General features: G+C 40.5%; 1 protein-coding gene across 1 annotated transcript; it reads right to left on the minus strand.

Moving 5' to 3' along the window:
• Positions 1 to 585: 585 nt before the first annotated feature.
• Positions 586 to 24,365, minus strand: STX12 (syntaxin 12). Its single transcript, XM_074217969.1, has 9 exons — positions 24,119 to 24,365; positions 13,709 to 13,778; positions 9,247 to 9,346; positions 8,431 to 8,568; positions 7,816 to 7,859; positions 6,563 to 6,668; positions 5,496 to 5,568; positions 4,857 to 4,939; positions 586 to 2,148 (listed from the first exon to the last, which is right to left on the minus strand). Exons 1-9 carry the CDS (start codon positions 24,252 to 24,254, stop codon positions 2,056 to 2,058), a joined length of 843 nt encoding a protein of 280 aa, XP_074074070.1. The 5' UTR covers positions 24,255 to 24,365; the 3' UTR covers positions 586 to 2,055.
• Between the last annotated feature and the right edge of the window lie 292 nt (positions 24,366 to 24,657).

The raw sequence follows: 24,657 nt of genomic DNA on the forward strand, positions 1-24,657 counted from the left end.
TCCCACCATGCAAATCTGATTTGCCTGAAGAAAGGGGTTCACTCTTGAGGATTCTCCACATCTTTGGAGGACTCAGAGGAGAGTGATGAAGAATGAATTCATGAGGAATCCATCTGGCATTCCTTTGGACAGACAAACCAAAGCCCCTGGAATGTTGGTACAGACTGAGAACTAGGGTTTTCATCCCGTGATTCACTGAGGCATATAGTGATGTCAAATTCCTAGTGGATTACAAACTGTAGCAGGTCCTTTAAAGCTGGAGAGGCTCCAAATACAGACATGGTGACAGACTGACAGTATATCCACTCTTTGGGGAGATCTGAGTTGAACTCAGAGAGGCACGTTACTATTCTTTGCATGTTCTCAGTCATACCAGTTCTATGGGACAAATCATCTCTCAAGTCACAGAGGGGCTGGTTGAAATCTGTACTAGTAGAGGGAGCAAGTACCTATAATGTCCCCAGTATTAAAGAAAGAAGAAATCTTTACACAACCTTGCCCCTAGAACTCACCTGGTAGGGGCAGCAGAGTATAGATTCACCATTCATTCTATCAGGACAATGATCCACATAAATGTACCCAAAAAAGCTTTTAAAAATGTTTATTAATATTAATTGGATGGAATGGTAGTGTGATAGTGCAAAGAAATGTGTGCAATTCTGGGGCCTTAGGTTTCCTAATTTTCACAGTTGGACAGACAGGTCAAAGAGGATTCAACAAACACCAAGGAAGGACATTGATAAACATGGACTGAACACGCATTAGCTAGCTCAACATTAGGTGACTTGATTCACATTTGGGTCAAAGCTGGAAAGGCTGAGCTCACTCCATTCACTCCAGGCCAACACATAGGGGAAGTAGGCCACAACTAGGTGGCATGAGGGTGGATTTATTTCAAATATTTTCAATCTAAACTATATGCAGAGAGCTGAATCTCTTGTTCATAAATTAGTTTCATAGGTTAGCATTACTATTTCAAACCAGCATTATTTACAAAATGAACCTTTTACCTGCTCTAGCCTCAGGTTCATAGGGCAAGTTATTAAAGAAAACTTCTGACTAGTTTTTAAAACCTCTCTTCTAAACAACATTCAGCAACTTTTGAAGGGTAGGGGCTGGGAGTGTTCAACTTTGTGATAAGCAACAATCACCATTCACCAGGAACACAGGTTGACAAACTAAATGAAGGTAAACTTAAGTCATTGCAAATTGTTTGCTCCATTTAGCTTGTTAGAAGAATGCTACTTTTAAACATTAGTGATTGCTCAGTCATCCTCTTTCTACCATATATGAGAGAAGGGCCCCAGGGAGTGCTAATAAATACATTGGTTAACAAGCTCATTTGAAAACCAAAAAAGTGCTGTCTGAACACAATCCAGTGGGCCAAGGCATTTAATGCTCCAAGGCCACCATGGACTGATCTCAGCAGAAAACTGAAGGATGAAATATGAAGTCAAATGGGAAGTGTGCTCTTAAGTGAGGCTGACCAGTTCACACTTCCAGCTGAAAACACAGGGTTGAAATCTTCTAAAGCAGATGGAGAATATTTTTCTTGGAAATTCCAAATCAAAATGGCAAGTAAGAAAAATTGCTGGCTTATAAAAAGTTCCTGATGGCCTCCATTACACTGGGTGCCAGAAAATCCTTCTGTTCCAGATGCTGGTAAAAAGGCCGTTCTGGCACACACATAAAAAGGTAAGAACATAAGAATGTAGTGTGTTATCTGTCAAACAAGAACTTCAAGAACAGAATCTCCGAGGACTCATCAGTGGATATTTGGAACAGAGAGCAATCGGAATACGATAAAAAGCAAAAACCCACATAAGTTAATTCCTAATTTGCAAAACTGATACAATTTGTACATAAACTGATAAACATCATCTCCACGGTTTACCGATCCCAAGTCCTAGTCACCAGTGGTTAGTTTTCTACCTAGATTACTAACAGGGAGCTCAGGAAGGCTCCCTTTGAGGGGACTGGTTTGCCCTGGAGATGCCAACACACTCTTGCTTGGAAGCTGTTCAGCAGGAGCGGACTCTGAGGGGAGCGGCCACTTCATTTGGATAACCACACGATAATGAATATCAAGATTCCTAAAGCCACTGCTAGCACAAGCACCAGGATGCAGATCTTCTTCCGGGATTTTTTCTAAGGATAAGAACAATTAAAGACTGATAAAAAAACAAAACCCGATTAACTGGGCTTCACATCCAAAATATCCAACTCCACTTTCAGAAGGCTTTATACATCTGTGTTCTCTTAGTAATTTTTAAAAATTAATTAAGGCAATGGGGTTAAGTGACTTGCCCAAGGTCACACAGCTAGGCAATTATTAAATGTCTGAGGCTGGATTTGAACTCAGATTTTCCTGATTCCTGTGGTGGTGGTGCTCTATCTACTATGCCACCTAGCTGCTATACAAAGGGATTCATGGTGATCTGCTCAAGGTAGCAGACTTTGCAGGAACAGAAACACTAAAGTTAGGAACCCTGAATCTAACTGGCCTAGGTTAAGTACTGGTAATGGAAATTATATGGAATTATTATTAAATTCAGTTGCAGGCCCCCAAACCTAATAATATGAAGAGAATTTGGAAATGGGGGCAAAAGTTGGCATGGGAGAGGATAATAGTCCCCTATATGGGTCAATGCTCCCAAAACTGTGCCTTAAGCATAGTCAAGAAGTACAATAGGCATTTCCCAGGAGATCTGCCAGCATCTTTCTCATCTGCTCTTTGTCCTGACTCTGCACTTTCTATCAGTGGTGTCTCCATTGGCTCTTGCAACATGCAGAATCTTGGTTGTTACAACAGACTCTCTTCTCTTCCCTGTTCATATCCAATGAATTGCCAATTTCCCCTGGGAAGACCTCCTACCTTTGTGGCCTGCTCTCTGTTCACATATCACCATTCAAGCCCAGGGGATCACTGACATGTCTATCTCTGAAGAATTTTGGAGATGCTGGCAAAGGACTGCCCAGCAAGGTGTATATACATTAAAGAAAGTGCTGTGCTGTATAAGCAAAGCAAAACTGTAGTAACTCAAAAGAAACGTGAGGTGTCCAAATTTAGAGAATCCACCCAATATTCACAGGACCATTTGTGCCCAAATTGGTGTAAAGCCTTCTAAGCTTATATTGGTCTGATAAGTCACAGTTGGACACACTGAACCTTGACTCCAACTTAGTAATGTCATTCTGATCTTCTTCAAGAGTTATAGTTAGCAACAGCTTGCCTCTCAGCAGCTTGTTCCAGTCCCATTAGTAGCTCCACAGTCCAACCAGACTGATTTTCCTCATCTAGAGTTTTGATCATGTCACTGATCTACCCAAAAACCTTTAGTGTCTGTGCAAGTCTAACAAGGGTAGTATTCTGTTCTTAAGATTCCTCCAGCTTTGCCATTTTATGTTTCAAGGCCCCTTCAAGCTTGGCAACTAAGTGCTAGACTTCAAATCTGGTCTCACTCACTAGCTGTGTTACCCTAGGCAAATCACTTCACCCATTTGCATCAGTTTCCTCATCTGTAAAATGAATTGAAGAAGGAAATAGCAAAAAGTATCTTTGCCAAGAAAATCCCAAAATGGAGTCACAAAGAGAAGGATATAAATAAAATAATAACAACAACAAAGCAGCCTACCAAGAAACTTCAAATCCCTTTGGTTGGCCTTTGAGACCCATTTACCTTTCCAGACTTATCTCATCCTACTTACACTGAAGAAGAGAATTCTATGTTCCAGTTATGCTAGACAAGGAGTTGCAGCCTTCCTCCCTCTTCTAGCTTCCATGTTTTTTCACAAGCCTTTTCTTCTCCTTTTTCTTTGCATACTGATCTACAATAGTTTATGGCTTAACTCAATAAATACTACCCTCTCATCTCTGCTCCAGTTGAAGATCTGAGTTCTGGTTGTATTATCTTAATTGGTGCCACCAGCCAACTAAGACTCTAAACTGCAGACAAGGTGCTAGTTTATAGTTTGCATGACTGGAGAATTTATTTTTGGGGTGGGGGTCCCTACACCAATGAAATCACTGATCCTTGTGTCATGCCTCTCAGAAAGCCTAAATCACTCCAGATCACTGAGCCTTGGTCTCCTCATCTCATCTACAAAAGAGGAGAATTTCCCTCATATTATCTATCTTGATAGATATGCTGTGGACATCCAAATGAGATTACATATAGAAAATCGAATTAGATGCTAGAGGACAACTCCACAGTACAATGTCACATCTAAATGTTGTACTGCCTCCAGGGAGCATCCCCTTTGGGTGCTCACTGGGGCAGAACTGTGTTCAAGTTGAGGGGGGGACACTGAGGCAGCTTGACCTTGAGAAATTTTGACTGACCCAAGCCCAGTGTAAACCCTCTCTTAGATCTGCATGGGAGAACTAGGATGGACTGGCTCCCTCCTTCAGCCCCCCAGGAAGCCCTCTCCCACAGACCTCCAGAGGTGGATTATGCATAGCCAGCTCAATCTAGAGTCAATTCAGACATGAAAACTCAGCTCTTCATTTTTCATAGTTGAATTTGACTCCAGGACACAAAGTAGGAGAGGAATAAGAGGCCTCGGCTTTGAATCGCAGGCTGAGGCTTAGCACCTTCTCTTTCTTGAGCCTCCCTCTCTCTTCTGTAAGATGGAGATCATGGGAGGGAGCAGGCTTCACCACCCACTGAAGAGGTCTCTTGTTTCTAACTATAAAGTATGATATAAATAGAGACTTATTATTTAACTGAATTTCCAACATTGCCTACAGAAGTGAGTGAGTGGGACTGAGAGTTGAACACAGTTGCTCATTTTCAATATAAAGTCAAAAAAGCAGCTGTGGCTGTCCTCTGGGATAGTCTGTCCTCCACATTTACCTGATAGTAGGCAGCTCGCTGCAGCTGGTCTGTGGCTCTTTCAACATGTACCTCAGAGCTCTCTACATTGGCTTCTATACTATCTGGAAAAGCAAGAGATAGTGGCAGTTAACACACACACACACACACACACACACACACACACACACACACACACACACACACACCTGCCCATCCACCCACCCTCCCTCCCTTTCTCCTAAGGGAATGAACTGAGAGCCCTGCAGGCTCTCCCTCTGTGGCTCCTCTCTCTGCTGTGTGTATATACTGACAGTGAAGAGGAGTTAGGAGACACCGATGCCACAGTGCCTGTATGCTATTTGTGTGCTTGGGGAGCTGAAAGCTAGGCACAACAACCAGAGTTAAAAAACAGCCTGGCAGACACTTAGGTGACAGAATTAAAACAGAAATAGGCAAATGAAGCTCAGAATGTAAGAAAGTTCACCATGAATCTTAACTTTTAAAAAAGAGAGGATATCTGTTATGGGAATGTTTTTCAATAACACTCACAAGGCTCTTGCACATAGACTAACTATTCCTTCTTAACACAAATGCAAACACTAAGTGAGGCATCATCAGGTTTCCCCCACCCCACCCCAATTTGGGGATTTTTTTGGCTAAATCAGCAATAGTACATACCAATCAAATCTCCGTGATCGTGGATCATCACGGCCAAATCTTTAAAGATCTGATTGACATCCAAAATGTCAGCCTGTAGTAGAACACAATAATCTTAAGCAACATTTTGATTCATTACTTCTATTCCTTCCTCAGGCCTTTCCATGCTTCAGTTATTCACATGAGGGGAAGGTATATTTGTGAGTGTTTGTAAACTTATCCTTAAGTTCTCAGGACTATTTCTCCACAAATTTTAAGTAAAGATGATGAAGTCACAGGCAGAGGATTCAGAAAAGAGCAAGCAGCTAGGACCTGGAGGGCAGTGTCAGTGGTTTTCTCAGGAGTTTAGTCATGAAAGAGGGGAGAGATGTAGGATGATAGCAACGGTGGTCTGGTCAGATCAACTGAAGATTTGTTTTTTAAAGAAAGGAGGAGATATTTATTTGTTGGCAAGGGAGGAACAGCCATCAGTGAGGGAGGGACTGAAGATTAGTGACAAAGTGGGGATGATAGAGATGGGTACTATGGTAAAAAAGAACAGGATGTGATGGAACTAAGGGTGCATGTCCTTGTCCTTGTCCAGGATAACTGGTCCTTGCCATGATTTCCACAAACACTTATGGAGCGAGTACAGTAAGTTCTGCTAAAAAAAACTTTGAAAAAATTAATTTGTCCCAATATGAATGATGTATTATGAACAATTTGAACATGCAATTTCACCTATGAGAAACAGTGAGACTAAACACAGCTGGACAAGTCACTGAAGAATATTCAAAATGTACACATTTCAAACAAATTACAGCTCCCTCAGTTCACAGGTGCATCATCCTATAAGATTGTGTTTAGCTACTCTTTTACGTCTGTGAACTTTTCTATTAAAAACGAACATTCATTCAACATCTTGAATTCAATTCAGACTGACCTCTCACCTGTACCAGCCTGAACACCAGGGGAACTGAATGGCAGTCTGAGAACTTATGGCTCTATTTCATAAACACATGTGCTTTGAGAGAAAGTCCTGAGGGAATCTACAACAAAGGGACTCCAACAGCTCCACGGAAATGCAAAAGCCAGGATTCTTCTCTTACCTCCAGCTGCCTGATTGCAGTTTCTCGCTCCTTAATAAGTTCAAGATCTTGTTCTGTAATGGCCAACTCATCATCTTGTGACTGCATCTGATTCCACTCTTCATTGCTAAGGGAGTAACAGAAATGGTCACTGAGAATCCAAAACTCTTGAGTAGAAGATGCAAACAACATATAATATTCAGGGACATCTGGCTTGATGGAAAAGCCTTCTCCAAGGTTGGTTACCAGGCTTTCTCTGGGGAATTATTGTCAAGAGCAAAAGTATGGCATTTAAATGGGATTGCAAAATTGAGAAGGGAGTATGAAAGGAAGAATTAGAGAGGAATTAGATAGGAATTTCCTTGTGAAAGTTACAGTCTCAAATTCTACTAAAAATCACAGCACAGTAGAGTATTGAATTTGTGGCTGGAGAACCACAAAAGTTAGAAACCGATTTCTGATTCATATTATCTGTTTGACAGTGACTAACTCAATTTGTTTAGCTATAAATGAAAGGTCTGGACAAGACCAGAGATCATCTCTAAGATTCCTCTTTGCTCTAAATACATGATGTACCTAACCTGCATAAGCTAGAGTCTAGACTTGTTCTTCCTTTGTCTCTTCAAATAAAGTGTAGCAGAAGTCTGAGGGTGGTTTTAATATTTAATAGCTTAATGCAAGTTTGAACTTTAAAACCTTTAAGCTTTAATAACTTAATATTACATTCAGACTTTTGAACAACTTGTATAACTCAATCAATCTCATTTTTTAATGGGCATTTCTTTTTAACCTAACAGTAAAATGGAGAAAAGTTGGTGCAAAATCAAAGGACACAACAGGTTTATTTTCAAAAGTCAAAGGTGATCAAGAAAATGGCATATTCTAGTTTTCACTAGAATAAAAATCTAGTGCTAGACATTTCCTGTGTCACTAATTTGTTGCTTGTTTATTTCCTATTATTTCAAATGTCCCTTAAAAAAAAAAAAAGAGGGTAATAAGCCGTGGCCTGGTACAGAAACAAGTGCATAAAAATTCCTGGTCTCTAAGTCTGATGACTCTTGTTGAGACCAGTGCATCAGGGTGATTAACATTAAAGATGGCAGCCTCCTTTTGGAAATTCCTATCTTCCTTTAACTTGGTTCCACCATAAGACAAGAATCTTAAATCTGCCCTTAGCTGCTATATTTTACATAGCTCTGTATTTTTAGAAATTAAAACATAGTTAAATTCCATTTCCCAACATCTAAGAAGATGGAGAGATAATCTCTCTTTACCTGTCAAATGAGACGAGCTGCTCTTCTCTCTGCCTCTCTTCTGCCTATGAAAGAGGAGGGATTATTGTTGCTGGTTTCCAGAATCACAGAGAGACACATAACCCACTTGATAGTTTTTGCTTAAAATAAGAAAGGAATAGACATTTCCCAGCCAAGAAAAGGCCTGGAAAGGAGTACAGGGCTCTGGCAACACTGAGTGGCTGGGAGTACATGGTGAAAGAGTCTAGCCTCAGACTGACGAGAAAATAATGTGATAGGCTAAAAAGATCCACAGTCAGCCAGTAAGACTGGAAATCTAGGGGAAGCTAGGTGGTGTAATGGATAGAGCACTGGTCCTGAAGGCAGGAGGACCTGAGTTCCACTCCAGCCTTAGACACTTAATAATGACTTAGCTGTGTGACCTTGGGCAAGTCACTTAACCCCATTACCTTGCAAAAACAAAAAAAAAATACTGGAAACTTAAGAGGAACACAAAGTGGCTTTGAGAAAGATCTGAGACCAATGGGCATCAATATTACATTAGGGATTGGAGTTGCACAAGACAGAGAAACTTCACAATCAGCCAGACATATTCTGGGAAAAAATGAAAAATTTTCCTCTTGGAAACAAACTTACAGAGAGGCGGGATCCTGCTCGTGCTCGGGCAACAGTCTCCTTCTCCTTCTCAGACACTTTTCTCTGAACAGCCTGAAAATTGTTTAAGGCTACAGAGAAGTCATTCATCAAACGCTCCTTTTGAAGTTTCTGCAGGCGCTAAAGAGATGAAATGGAATGTTAAATTGGAATGTGAACTACATGTATACCTGGGCTGCTGAAAACAAAAAAATGACTAAAAAGTAGTCTTTTCCTCCTTTTGCATCTCTGAGTCCTTGAGAAGCCCAATCTGTTCACTATACATGTTCTAAAATAATAATACTACAATGGAAAATAAATGTCATATGAGGGATCCACAAGAGGGTTCCACTGTGCATTGTGGTAATCAGGAAAGACTTTGTAGAGAAGGTAAAGACTGAGCAGGACCTTGAAGAGCAGGCAGGATTTTAGGTGGGGCAGATGGGGAAATGGGCATCCAGGACAGGTGAATAGTGTGAACAAAGGCTTTAGCAGGAAAGCACACAAGCCCATGTGCCAGACAATAAGCCTCAAGCTGTTTTTTGGAAAAGTCTTCAAAGACCTAGAAAAAAAGTAATCCCTTTTTCTTCTTACTATTGTCTACCAACCCGTCCAGAGAACAATTCAACCTGTGAACAACTCATTTTGGATAGAAAAAAAAGGGGGACACTATGCAAATAATGATATCTTGGGGACTGGATCTAACCTTGCTTTTGCAAATATATACCCATTAACCATTTACCAGAGAGAAGTATCAAGATTTTTCCTTTGACTAGAATCTTTTTGAATAATCTTTCCTCCAAATGGGAAAACACCAACCTGTTCTGAAGCAGACAGTGGGAGTGGCAGCGATCCCAGTTCTTTCAGGCATTCATTGGTCTCCTTAGCAAGTTGATTTGTAGAATGTTGCAATTGCTGTCTGAAAGAAAAAGTGCAGTTTTAAGAATGTCATTATTTCCTGGGGGGCTTTTATAGAATGGATCATTTTATTCCACAGTTGAGGGGAAGGACACTTAAAGGGTTAGAGGGGCAATGAGTTTCTGGTCCTCAGCAGAACTGAAGCAATATTGCCAAAGTAATTTTCTTTCCAAGTACACAGCAAAGCAGCATCTGAAGAGTACTAAGGACCTATCTCCAAGAGGTTTTCTGAAGGGACTACAAACTAAAGGTGTTAACTATTTCAGCAGAAAGATATACAAAAACATGAGTAAGTAGTGAATAAAGAACAGCTATCCTTTGTAAATTCTAGAATGTGGCTGCAGGAGGGAGAAGAGCAAGTTATACTTCTTGTAAAATCTGGTAAGTTGAGCTATTATCAAATAGCTTCTGAGTTGGACATACACAAAGTCTTGCATGCCTGGTATTGATCACAGTCCACTTACTACAGTCAGAATCTCAGGCAAAAACATTTGAATGCAATGTGCAATAGACAGCACAGTTCTCTTGTCCTTAAAGATCTGTTTCTAGACTCATACCTTGCACTGGACATATCTTTGGCTTTAGTCTTGGTGCCCCCTACCTGCTTCTGATCTTATGATGGTTCAGTCCAGCCTCCATTCCCCATTTCTATTTCTAATCCTGTCTGACTCTTCTTCCCTCCTAATTAACCCAAGATGCCTTATGTAGTTCCAGGGAAAATATTACAAGGGGTAGGGAATGGAATGAACAAAAGAATAAAGGAAAGGTGATCTGTGAGGTGAGACTGGAGAAGCTGTGGTAAGGGAGGCAATGGTATAGAGGACAGATTCCTCTTCTTCATAGTTTCCTTCTTTCTGTCCCCCCCTTTAAAGATTTCTGCAGGATTGAAAGAAGCATGTACTTCCTTTTATTTTTTTAGTTTAACTTAATTATTTTTTCAATTAACAAGTATTTATCTTTTCTCCCTCTCTGCTCTACCACAATTGAACAAAAAGAAAGAAAATCCTTGTAATAAATAGGCACCAAGTAAAGCAAATTCTCATACTGGATTCATGTGCTTCCAATTCATTAAATCTTGTCATTGAAAAGAGGCTTCTAGGCCAGAGAAAGTAACTGAAATAGGGAACTGACAGTTTCCTAAAAGTGTTACACCATGTAGCTATTTGGTGGCTTCTGTAAAGAAGTTCAAATACATCAAAAGCATTTTCTCATTCTCTAAATGGCAGAGAAATATTTTAAATATTCTAGAGATGGGGAAACTGCAGTTCCAAAACTAGAAATGGAGTCAAAACAAAGAAATGAAAAAAAAAAAAAACACCCAGGGAATTCACCATGCCAACCCACTGTTCTTTCTTTCGTTTCTTTTTTGAAATAGAAGACTTGTTTCTGCTTTTTACCACAGATTATTTCCCAATATCCCCATTGATCTTGCCTTCCAAAAACAAAGAAATACATTAGACATAATCCAATATCAATAAACTAAGCAACTAAGTCTGTTAACAGAAAAAGGAGATGGGTATTTTATAACCTGTTTTCTGGAATTGTTTGTTTATTGAAATTAATCCATGATAAGTTGTCTTTTAAAGAAGCTGTAATTTGTAGTACAGTGATCATTTCACTTTTCTTTCACATTCTAGCTACCCTAGGACCTTTGGATCATTTAAAATATTTTGATGGATCTGTAATCTCACTGATGTGGGTTCTCATTATAAGATAGTCCAGTTTCTCATCCTGAGCAACTCATATCCTCATCTTCCTATAAATCCTCCATGTAGCATTTGGGAGAATTTTGATAGCTTTTAGTCAATTAACTGTATGATAGTAAAGATGTAGTCTCCTGTAGACTATATTTGTGAAAGCCTCCCTTTTCCCTAAAAAAAAAAAAAAAACAAACCCCAAACAAACCAAAACTACTTTATGTATATGTATAACCTCAAAGAGATTACAAAGTAGGCACATGGATCAGCAGTTTGTAATCATTTTTTAGTTACTTTTTTGGGGGGAAGTGTCAGATATTTTTTCTAACCCATTAGTATCTTTCCTCTTTCAGCTATTTTAAGAATTGATCTTTCAAACTTATATCACTTCTAACACAGACCTCCTTGGCACATATTTTTATTTAGTCTAGCTATTTGGTCCCTTCTATTTTAGTGCCATTTCTACTTTAGTGGCTGAACACTCCACTAAAGACTAGGGATACAGAAAAAAGAAAAGAAAAAGGAATCCTCATGGGGTATATTAAAGACTGTGATGTTCAAGTCCAAATGTGGTATTCTATTATCACTGATGGAAAAAAAAGGAACTGTTAAAGAATTATCAACACTTCCCCACCCCTACTTTTCAAGTGATTATTTATTCTCCTAGTTCCATCCTTAAATGCTCTTGGAATGACATGACTTGGTTGGATTTCAGATCAAGCTTTCTGTAAAGTTATTTGTTTCTTCACTGTTTCACAAGGAAATAATGCTCAGGATTTTCCATCCTCCTTCAATGTAAGATTTTGAAAACAAGTTCACATTCTAAACCAGTTTTGCCCTTGACTGCTATATCTCTTCTTTTGCCAAGGAGATCAAATACTTGCTGGCTGAAGTTGTTTCTAGGTTCTTTGTTTCTCTGTTGTGGCAGATTTACAATGGTTAAACTATCCTAGCAAGTCTATCAATTTCCTCGTTTCAGAGTTGACAGCTTCTTTAAATAGGATGAATTGGTTTAAAATTGTGTATCATAACTAATTTTATTCCTTCTTCTAACCAAAGAGATTGATTTTGATCTTTCTCTAATAAGTAATAACTGAACACAACTGATTCATAGATGACTCCCTCAAAGGGAAACTGGTAATTTCTCAGTCAGTAAAATATAAGCTATTTTTTTGTGACGTTCTTCATATCCATTGCTCATTCCACTTCCCATCTGCAGCTCCAAAGAACAAAGATGCCTCTCTCAGATAAACTCATCACTTCTAATTTCATCACCAGATGGCTAATTCTAACCCTGAATGTTCCTTAATTTCTTCTCCCCATAACTGAAGGTCTGAAGAATAGAGTATTAGACTCCTCTCAGAGGAGGGCAGAAATTGGACTTCCAGTTCTACTTCCCATCCACAATTATGTGGTTTCAACTTCATAGAATAAGAAGCCCCTTACCAGGACCACTCCACTCCACCAAACCTCCAAGTCCTCCTGCTCCCTATCTTTTCCAGCTTTCTTTTAGACATTATCTTTCCCAATTAGATTATGAGATTTTTTTTTTAAGGGCAGGAACTGCTCCCCTCCCTTCCTTAGCACAGTGCTGGGTGCTTAATAAATCAAAAACTGAATTGCATCCTTTCTAGAAGAAAGTATTCATGGTACAGAGGTGAGAGACTTCCACAAGAAAGTCCCAAATTACACCAACTCTCACTAATTCACCAACAACTGATCCCAGGTTAAGCCCCACTTGGTCATTGGCCAGTCTTGACTGCCTTAAGAGTAAAAGTAAACAGCAGTTGTTTCTGTCAGAAATCCCAAGGATCTTCCCCTACCAGAGTGATGTTTTTTTAACTAGTTAAAAGTGGCCATTCTTTGCTGCATTTGGGTTTAAATGCTGCCTCAGAGACTTCTGTGATTTTGTGTGATAATGTGTAATCTTGGGCAAGTCACTTTAACCCTATTGCCTCAAAAACCTAAAAAAAAAAAAAATGGTTAAGGTCTCAAGTGGTTCATCTGATCGAGTATATGATGGGGACAGCTAGGTGGCACAGTGGATAGAGCACCTGTCATGGAGTCAGGAGGACCTGAGTTCAAATCTTGCCTCAGACACTTAATAATTACCCAGTTGTGTGATCCTGGACAAGTCACTTAACTTCATTGCTTTGCAAAAACCAAAACCAAAAAAAGTATATGATGATTTAAGTGAAATGGTCTTATTGAGTTCTTCATATAAATTTTTCTTTTTTCTCCTTTGATACTGATGTTGAAGCATTGTTGCTATTCAAATGTTTTCAATTATGTCACACTATTTGTGACCCCATTTTGCATTTTCTTGGAAACATACTGGATTTTTTCTCTAGCCCATTTTACAGATGACGACACTTCTTCAGGGTTAAGTGATTTACCCAAGTCATCTGACTAGTTCGTGTCAGAGCTTAAAGATGATTCTTCCTGTTCAGGCCCAGTGCTCTGTCCAATACAGAACCATCCAGCTTTCCCACATCAATGAAAACCAGAGATGCCAGAAGTATAAATTCATGATAAACTAGCATCAAGTTCTGCTGCTTTCTATACCAGATCTAGCTTTCATCCTGACCTCAAGAGCCTAGAACTTCAAGACCACCTGAAGGACCCAGGAGTCTCAAAAGCCTTAGTCTTCTTCTAGAGATACTCACAGATTTTCCTGCAGCTTGCTGGAATCTTGCTTGGTTCCCAATTGGCTCATCAAATTCTTGATCTGAGCAGCTAAAAAAAAAAAAAGAAGAAAAAGAAAAATTTTTAATAAGGTGATGAGAAACTGCATTTTCAACTCACATGCCCCAGACTTCTTACTTATCTCATCATACCTTCCCCAATACTTATCTATGAGGAAGCATGCTGGGATCAAACCCAGAAAATAATTCTATCCTAAACTAGTAACAAGATAGCTTTTTCTCTCATAGAAAAAAAAAACTATTGGGGTGGCTAGGTGGCACAGTAGATAAAGCACCAGCCCTGGAGTCAGGAGTACCTGGGTTCAAATCCGGTCTCAGACACTTAATAATTACCTAGCTGTGTGGCCTTGGGCAAGCCACTTAACCCTATTTGTCTTGCAAAAAAAAAAAAAAACAAACCACACCCTAAAAATAATAATAATAAAAAAAACCCTATTTCTTCCCTAAACAAGAGAAGGGCACAGTTTTGTCACTCTGAAGTAAGGATTTACCAACACTCTCCTAGACACACTTTGCTATGGGCTGAGGTTTAAATCAACTTCACAGGGACCTTATGATTCCAAATTGCAATGAGCACCAATTTTGAAAAATCACTAGGTCACCTTTCTCATCAAATTCTGACTAGATGCAGTATTTTTTTTTAACGTTATCATTCCTGTCTCAATTTTAATCTTCCTCAAGACTTTGGATTCCTAGTCTATTCTAGAGCTTGATTTTTTTTCCAAAATAGTCTCTATTTTTTGGTAGAGTCCAACTATAGAGCACTGGTGGAATTCTTTAATGTTTCATCATAGTTATCATGGTGATTATGGATTCTCAGAGGTTTTTAAAGTGAAAGATAGGTTATGGTAGGGGTAGGTCCTGTTCAAGCTGAAATGCCTTTTCACTATAGACCCACTGAGCAGACTCTTTGTCATTCAAGGACCAATGTAGCTAACTTGTGGAGAGCTCATCACTCAGTTGGCAAAAGGATAATGCAATTTTTGGCCACAGTAACTCTCAAAGACAATCTCGAGAGCTGCAAAGAGGTTGTAATCTGACAGATGGTATGAGACTACCCATGGAACAAAAGCACAGATTTTGAAAAATGGTAGCATCTTAAAGTATAAAATGTAGTGACAGTTGGCTATTATATGAGAACACTTAGAAAGGAAAATTTCTGCCTCAGACGTATTTTATCTTCATGTTGTAATAGAACTTTCCCTTTCTGGATCATTGTTAAAATCTGACTCAACTCCAGGTGGCTTAATGGGGGATTTCTAGGAGTGGTTGGAAAAAAGCAGAATTGAATGCAACAAACTGAGCTATGTGGTACAATGGATAGTGCTGGACCTGGTTCAAATCCTGCCTCTGTGACCCTTGGTAAGGCACTTCATTTCTTTACTTGCAAAATAGGGAAATTGATAGTATCTACTGTCTAGATTGTTATGAAAATCAAATGAGATAATATTTTAAAGTGCTTTCAAACTTAAAACTAGAATATAAATGCTAGTTATTATTATTATTCATGAATTAAACTAAAATTTCTGCTATTACAAATTTATAGAATTTGAGATTATACTGATATTTCCATCAAACTCAAGTGTCCAAATCCCCTTCTATCACTAAAAACATAATACTTAATATATATATTAAAGGGCAATACTTTTCTATGGTCAATAAAATGTTATTTATAACAGTAACAACTCTACAAAAGTTCTTTAATGCTTCTTGTAGTGTGGAGGTTATGTTAATGATGCAAGATCTGATGGTTCCATAGTAAGTTAGAAAGGTTCTGAGAGGGGGCAGCTAGGACACAGTGGATAGAGCACCGGCCCTGGAGTCAGGAAGACCTTATTTCAAATCAGACACTTAATAATTGCCTAGCTATGTGACCTTGGGCAAGTCACTTTTTTTTTTTGCAAGGCAAATGTGGTTAAGTGGCTTGCCCAAGGCCACACAGCTAGGTAATTATTAAGTGTCTGAGACTGGATTTGAACCCAGGTACTCCTGACTCCAAGGCCGGTGCTCTATCCACTGCGCCACCTAGCCGCCCCAGCAAGTCACTCTTAACCCCATTGCGTTAAATAAATAAAAAAATTTTTTTAAAAAGGTTCTGAGAATGGACCCTGGCAATAAATTGAATGGCCCAAGATCAAGATAGGTAAAAAACAAAAATGATAATCACCAGTGGGATAACTACAAAGATGGATTTATTTGGCCATTGTCAATCATGAAATAGGTAAAAGATATAAAATGACTTGTAGCTCTGTGTGGCTTTTTTCTTTCTGCAATCAAGATGACAGAAAAGAACCAGTTATTATAAAGAGTCTAAACTATTTCACTGTTGATGCTGAATGTTGAAATGCTTGTTGTTCAAAGCCTGATTCGTTATTGGAGGAACTTCCCACAAACATATTGCCATTCTTGTTCTAAATGAAACAAGAAAGCATACAGAAACAAAGAGGAACAATTCACAGGTTCTCCCTAGGGGCCAAATAAAGGAGTTGATGAGTTTGCTTTCATTGTGCTCTTAAAGGCATGAAGAAATAACATTTCATGGGTCACTTGTTCATCACAAGTAGTACTCAGGGTGAAGGAGAGAAACTAAGAAAAGTTTGACAAGATTCTCTCAATTAAATCATCATATATTTTGATACTTGGTAAATGCAATGAAGAAAGAAAGAAGTGGAAAATATTGGTTAAAATTAAGAAACAAAAATGTTTTAGAACCTGTTAATGCTACATGAATGCAAATAGGAACACAATAAATCCTTGCAGAAGATTCTGTTTATAACCCTCTTCCCTTCCTTACCCAGTGAGCCATCCCTTGTAAAAAAAAAAAAAAAGAATAAAAGAGAAACAAAAAAATCAGTTTAGCAAAACTAACCAACCTCAATCATACCTTCCAATTAATACAAGCTATACCCATAGTCCTATACCTCTGCAATAAAAAGAAAGAGATGCATTTTCTCAACTCTGGGGCCAAACTTAATTTCATGTGTCTTTTGTTCTTTTCATCTACATTATTGTAGTAATTATGTATACTGCTTTCTTGGTTCTATTTGTTTCTTTCAAAATCAATCACACAAGTCTTCTAAGACTTCTCTGAATTCCTCATATTTATTATTTGAAGCAATTTTTCATTTTGTTGATAGACTGCAATTATTTTGAAAGTTGTTCATATCCCTTCACTAATTTACAAATTAGGAAATGGTTCAAAAGATTTTATAGAGATAAGACAGAGTAGGCATGGTTGATAGTTGCCAATAGCTTTCTCAATAATTTCACCCATGATCACCAATAATATCACCAAGGTTCCATTTTGGAGGGAATCTTCCCCTTTGAGATGAATTGAAAATTAATACCCAGAGACAGCTGAATAAATGTGGTATAAAAATGTAGTGAAATATTACTCTCATTAAGAAACAATGAAGATGAAAGAGAGCAAAAGATTTATACAAACTGATAGTGAAGTAAGGAGAAGAAAATAATATACATAATGACTATAATAAAGTAAATGGGATGAACACTAAGACAAAACAGAACAGTGTAATTTTATTGACATACTAGTCCCAGGAAATGGATGAGGAAATGCACCTCCCTTTCTTTCTTCCTCTTCCAATTCTACTTATGGGCAACTAATGCCTGGCTCAATGAGTATCTGACCTGGAGTCAGGAAGAGCTGAGTTCAAATATGACTTCAGATAATAGCTGTATAATACTGGGAAGCCCATTTCACCTCTCTCTGCCTAGTTTCCTAACTATAAAATGATAATGATAATAATAATAATAATAATGATAGCATTTAACTAGGGAGGATCAAATAAAATATTTGTAAAGCCCTAAGCATAGTGCCTAAGCAGCGTAGGGCTTAACAAATGAGTTTCCTTCCCTTCAATGGTGAATAGAAAAGAGTAGATGATGAGATTCTCCTAATGCTTTTTTTTGAGAATAACACTGTTAAAGGAAGTCCTTTTCCATATTATAGGGCTTTTTCAGTGAGGTCTATGGTCACTTTAAAGAGATCAGTCTAGCATTTTATAAAGGAAAAAACCAATAGGATCATGAATATAAATTGCCCGGATGATGACATGTAGTTGAATAGGAAGTTCATCAGTACAAAGAGCTTGGGCAGGCACTGCAAGGATAATTATTAGCCCTAGAATTGAATAAGGAAAAAAAAAGAGAACCAACTGGAATCCATATGAGAAACTGGGTAGTATTTTCAATGGAAATGTTATATGGCTGTAAACTTTTGAATACAACATGATATCAGAATCATGGTAGATGTCAAATCAGCAATAACATAGGCCAAAAGTGGTATAAAGCACATCAACAACGTTTTGTTTTGTGGTTCTGTCATTTTCAGTCATACCACACTTTCTGTGACCCTGTTTGGGTTTTTATTGGCAAAGCTACTGGAGTAGCTTTGCCATTTCCATTTCCAGCTCATTTTACAAATGAGGAAATTGAGGCAAAAAAGGTTTTAAGTGCCTCACTCAAGGTTACCCAGCTAGTTGAAGGATCAATTTGAGCTCTCTTCCAGATTCCTGGTCCAGTGGTCTATTCACTGCATCACCTTGCTGTGCACATTGAGAAAAAAAAAATATATATATATATAGATATAGATATAAATATGGGCTCAACATAGCAAAGGATTTCAGACAGACAACCTGAGTGCTATTCTAATATTTGTAAAGTATTTAAAAAAGACAGAAGGTTTTCAAAACACTAGACAAGAAAAATCTATTGAGTACTGATGTAGACTTACAATCATGCTAGAGAGAAAGGAAAAGTGAAGAAGAGTGGCAATCAGCACAGATGAAGGGAGAAGGACCCCACCCAAAAGATATGAGCTCAGAACCACTGGCAAATAGTGGTTGACCTTTGTTAATCAGATTTATAAAGCAGTTTTCCTTGCAATTTCCCTCTGAGGTATGTGAGGTTATCCCTACTTTATAGATGGGGAGGATGCATGGCAGTGTGTAGAAGGCTGGACTTGGCATCAGGAAGACTGGGTTCAAATTCCACCTCTAATATAAGCACTTAATTTTTCTGACCCATTGCTTCCTCATCAATAATAATGAGTTGGAGCTACACAAGGTAAAACCTCAGCAACTGATTCCATATGGTTGAATTTTTCCTTTCAAGAAAGCAGGCTGGAGTTGGTAGGTGATGGCACTAGATAGAGCCCTAGTCCTGGATCAAGAGGACCTGAGTTCAAATTTTGCCTCAGACCCTTCCTAAGCTGTGTAAGCCTGGGAAAACTACTTAACTCCATTGCCTCCAAATAAAAATAAAGTAGGTTTTCTTCAGAGTCAAAGGAGAGGTATGTATTAAAGAACTCCCTTGGTTTATAATAACCTAACATGTTAGCAATGCTAAATTTTTAAAAATAGTAAATCCTGTCACAGGATTGTTTTGGATCATCTGGTTTCTGATAATCAGAGGCTTTTTGTTTGTTTTTTTCTCTTTCACCTCAGGCTTTTCTAGATTACTTTCTTTTTTGGTTTTGCAAGGCAGTGGGGTTAAGTGATTTGCCCAGGGTCACATAGCTAGTTAATTATTAAGTGTCTGAGGATGGATTTGAACTCAGGTCCTCCTGACTCCAGGGCTGGTGCTCTATCCACTGAGCCATGTAGCTGCCCCTCTAGCTTACTTTCTTGAAACTCTGGTAGGTATGGGTGATTCTGTTTTTATGTGCCTAGTGTATGCAAAGGATAGTGCCAGACTCTTGATGGTGAAAGAACTCTTTCTCCCTTGACAGACATATTCATTCCTTCAGTAACATTTATTAAGTGCCTACTATGTGCCAGAAGCCTGAAAAGGGAGGAAGAGCTTGAAAGCCAAACTGAGGATTTTTGTATTTGTTCCTGGAGGTAATAGGGGCCCCCTGAAGTTTATTGACTGGGGGTTGACATGAACAGACTCCTGAAAAAGAGCCAGTGTCAACACTTGCCCATATGAAATCACCAGAACCCAACTACTTAAGAGCTCTCAGCTGACCTGGCCTCTTTTTTTGTCTTTTCAGTCTTTACTTCCATCAGATGTTTTTGCATGAGGAGCTCTAGCTAGTGACTTCCCTTCTAGTTTGCATATATCTAATATACACCTATATGTGAATATGCTGACTCGCCCATTAGAATGCAAATTCTTTTAGGGAAAGGACTGTTTTGCTATTTAAAAAAAAAAATCAGGCGGCTAGGTGGCACAGTGGATAAAGCACAGGCCCTGAAGTCAGGAGTACCTGGGTTCAAATCTGGTCTCAGACACTTAATAATTACCTAGCTGTGTGGCCTTCAGCAAGCCACTTAACCCCATTTCCCATGCAAAAAACCTAAAAAAAAAAAAAAAAAAAAAAGAATGGTTGAGTGCTATCAACATACTACATAAAAAAAAAATCCTTAGCCCATAGCACACTGCTCAGCATACAGTAAGCCCCAATAAATGCTTGTTGATTGATTAATCTGCAGTAAATCAGAAAAATTTCAAAGTTACACATAACTGGAAGCATTCTGCAGGATATGTTTTACTCTGGATTTATATATTACAAAAGCTAATGGTCAGAACTTCTTGTTTAAAAAACAAAACAAAAAGCCTGATTATCAGAAATCAGATGATCCACAACAATCCTGTGACAGAATTTCCTGTTTTAAAAAAGCCCTGATAATCAGAAACCAGATGGTCCAAACAAATACATAATGCAAGTTCACAAGCACAGTTACACTGCATTTCTTTTAAAGCCATTTATATGTATTTTAGGGATGAGGACATCTTAACTTCTCTCGCCAATATCTCATTCAAAGCAAGGACTGGTTAAAAATTGTTGATAGACTAAGAATGAAATCATCAGGCAGTCTAACAACAGCTGATGTCTCAGTTTCAACATCTGTAGGATGAGATTAGATGAACTCTGAGAACATTTTCAGTTCTAACATCCTATGATTCAAACAAGGATCTGTTCTAAAATGAATATATTTCCTATAATTCAACATAAGGACTTCAGGGAATAATATATTCCAAATGAACTCTGATCCATCCAAAGCATAAAAAAATCCATTGATATGAAAGATAGTGACATCAGAAGAGGAAAAACAGCTCCCCAGCATCTGAACCATCAGATGACTCAGTATTTTAAGAAAAAAAATTGAAGTACATTAGTCAGACTATGAAAATAAGAATGTATGCAGTAATTATGACCCTGTAATTTCCCAAATAAACCAACATAGAAATTAAAATTTCATTTTCAGTTAAAAAACTGCAATTAAAATTACCAGAAAAAAAGATTTAACAATGTTACAACTGTGAATAACTTAAATGTGGATAATGTCTGGTTCTAACAAAATGTCTTCTGTTTATCCTATTATGAAATTCAAAGGACAAGAAATTTTTGAGCTTCATGGTTTCAGTTTACTCAAGTGTAATAGTGAGTGCAGTGGGAGAGGTTTGGGATGTGTGAACATAGTCAGATGACAAATGAGCAGCCAGTTAAGGTATTCTTCCTATTTCATCTCTAAATGGCACCCTCAATTCTCCATAAAGAGCATCAAGGTTAGTTAGACAGACACTGTTGAGGGTTAGAACAAAAGAAAGGCAAAAGTATTCCAGCTTGGTAGTTGAGAAGAAGGGGGGGGGGGGGTAAGGAAGAAGAGTTTCCCATTCTCAGATTTGTCATGAGAATAAATTCCATTCATTCACCTGAAGTAATAATGTTTATGGACCTCTAATACTGTTAATAAATGATAACAGGGGCAGCTAGGTGGCGCAGTGGATAAAGCACTGGCCCTGGAGTCAGGAGTACCTGGGTTCAAATCCAGTCTCAGACACTTAATAATTTCCTAGCTATGTGGCCTTGGGCAAGCCACTTCACCCCATTTGCCTTGCAAAAACCTAAAAAAAAAGATGAGGAATAAATGATAACAAAGTTACTACTTGCAAGTCAATCTTCCCCAATGAATACTAACTCTGGGTAATATTTAAAATGGAGTTTAATCTAATTATAACTACCCAACTTTGTTTTACTATACCTTACCCAAATCCAACCAATCACTCTTCTGAGAAACAAAAAAAAGATATCAAAACCAAAAAAACCTCAAGAAAATAAATATGTAACATCAAAATGAGTAAATGATTTCCCAGATTTCCCAGCTTATTAGCTCTGTGATGCTGGCCAATTCCTTAACCTATCTGAGACTCAATTTACACACTTATAAAATAGGGATAATATTTACTCAGGGTTGCTCTGAAAGTGTATAGCACAATATGAATGAGTTATTAGTAGTTAATCATGGAATCCTAATCAAAGTATCCATCTTCCAAATTATATCATTATATGGAAGTGATCCTGTGAAACAAGAAGAATACAAGCTCTAGGGGTCTCTCAAAAAAGTTTCCAGTACAAACCCAGGTTGACCAAGTTTAGTGGCCCTAGATATGAATTTTTCTGCTACAGTAACTCCTGAGGTCTAAGTTGTGACTACTGAATTGTGAGAGAGTTGTACTTTCCAGGTATTGAACTATAAAAATACTAGACAAAGCTATGATAAAATAACTTGTAATACAGTCATCTATATTCAACTGAGAAAATCAATTAGTGAGTTTAGCTGCTTTAATCCTATTTGATTCACAGAATTTCTATTGTTTCTAATTTTCTAAACAACTAATTAAATGCAAAGTTCAACACAGTTCTTTAAAAGCCACTATGAAACAGCTCTGATCTCAGAATCAGAAGACTTGAACTCAGGTCATCCTGACTCCAAGACAGGTGCTCTATCCACCGAGTCACCTAAGCTGCCTCTAAATTTTTTTTTAATTTAAGGCAGTGGGGTTAAGTGACTTGCCGAAGTCCCATAATTAGGTAATTATTGTGTGCCAATTAGATAATTATTATGCATCTGAGACCGTATTTGAATTCAGGTCCTCCTGACTCCAGGACAGGTAGACTTGGGTTTGAGACCAGGTTCTGGCATGTACCAAGTGAAGATAATACTGTTTCCTCACAAGATTGTTGTGAGGAAAGGATTTTTCAAATCTTAAAGCATTCTAAATATGTTAATATTAATTGGTAAATATAATTACTCAAGATCAATTACTACCAACAAATACAATGCTAATCATTAAAACACACACCAACCTTAACGTATAAAGATGATACTACCTGGAGTCCATAAGGTGTGTACTTTTTAAGTTGGTTCCCCCACTACTCCATATAAGGGGAGGCTTACAAAAAGAGGAATAAAGATCAGTGGGGGGGGGGGGGCAGCAGTGGATAGAGAACCAGCCCTGAAATCAGGAGGACCCAAGTTCAAATCCAGCCCCAGACACTTAATAATTGCCTAGCTGTGTGACCTTGAGCAAGTCACTTAACCCCATTGCCTTAAATAAAATTTAAAACAAAACAAGCGACAAACACAACAAGTCTATGTATTGTCTATGTATTTCTACGAGATCTGGAATTGTTCTCTAGACTTCTCTGCATGTGACACTCATTTTAAGGCACAAGTGATGAGACTGCCCAGGAGCTGCTGCTGCCCCCAGACTCCTCACCAACAAGTGTGTGTGGGGGGACTAACAGAGGGGCCTCCCCGGCCCCCAGGCTGCCCTGGGGAAGCCAAGCAGCCGGCCGGCTCTGTGCCTGTGCGTCCCGGGGTGTTTTCGGCCCTACAACCTTCACTTCACCTTGTTTAAACTGAATTCCAGCAGGTTCCACACCTCGGGGAATGCTACAGAGCCCGGGCCCAGCGGCCGGGGCCGTGGGGGGGCTGGTCAGGCGGGGCAGCCCCCAGCCCCAAAGCGCCCGGGGAGGCAGCCGGGGAACACCCGGGCCTCGCTGCCCGGAGCCCTGCTCGGGGCCTCAGTTCCCCCGGGTGTAAGACGAGCGGCCCGCCGGGCTCCAAAGGCCGGCCCAGAGGCAGGGCCCCTCCGGGGCTGGGGAAGGGGGCGCCTCCCCGGGCCTTGGGGGGCCACGCCCAGGGGCGGCGGCGGCGGCAGGGGCGCAGGCCCGGCCCCGGCCCCGGCCCCGGCCCCGGCCCCGGCCCCGCCGCCCCGGCCCTCCACGGCCCCGGCCCCGGCCCTCCCCGGCCCCGGCCCCGGCCCCGCCGCCCCGGCCCTCCCCGGCCGCCCCGGCCCTCCCCGGCCGCCCCGGCCCCGCCGCCCCGGCCCTCCCCGGCCGCCCCGGCCCCGCCGCCCCGGCCCTCCCCGGCCCCACCGCCCCAGCCGCCCCGACCCTCCCCGGCCGCCCCGGCCCTCCCCGCCGCCCCGGCCCTCCCCGGCCGCCCCGGCCCCGCCGGCCCGGCCCTCCCCGGCCGCCCCGGCCCCGCCGCCCCGGCCCTCCCCGGCCGCCCCGGCCCCCCCGGCCGCCCCGGCCCCGCCGGCCCGGCCCGCACTCACTGGCGTGGCTGATCTTCTGGATGTGGCCGCAGCAAGTGTTAAAGATGCTGTCAAAGTCCCGGGGCTGCGGGCCCTGCGGGCCCTGCGGCCCCGCCGGCCCGGCCGCCCGGTACATGTCCAGGGGCCCGTACGACATGGCGAGGGCGGCCTGGTCGGGCCGGAGGCGACCCCGCAGCGCAGGCACAGAGACAGAGGAGGAGGCTGGACTGTCGGCGGGACGGGCAGCTGGGGGGAGGGGAGGAGGAGGAAACTGCGTGCGCAGCCGGCCCGGCGCCGCGCGCATGCGCCCGCCCCGCCCCCACCCCGGCGGACCGGACGTGACGTAGAATTTGCCCCTGTTCGCGGTTCCGGTTCTCGGCCTATGGGCTTGTCGTGCACCCCGATTTTCCTTTGTACGAGGTCTCTCCGGGCCCCGTCCGATCCGGAGACTCCCGCCTGCCCCCCCATGTCAACACGCGTCGCCTGGTTTCCGCCCCAGAAGCGGTGACCTCATTGCCCTCAGGGAGGGGCCCGCATTCCAGGGCGCGGGCAGCGGCGTG

Source organism: Macrotis lagotis, chromosome 1, assembly GCF_037893015.1.
Source record: "Macrotis lagotis isolate mMagLag1 chromosome 1, bilby.v1.9.chrom.fasta, whole genome shotgun sequence".
NCBI lineage: Eukaryota > Metazoa > Chordata > Mammalia > Peramelemorphia > Peramelidae > Macrotis > Macrotis lagotis.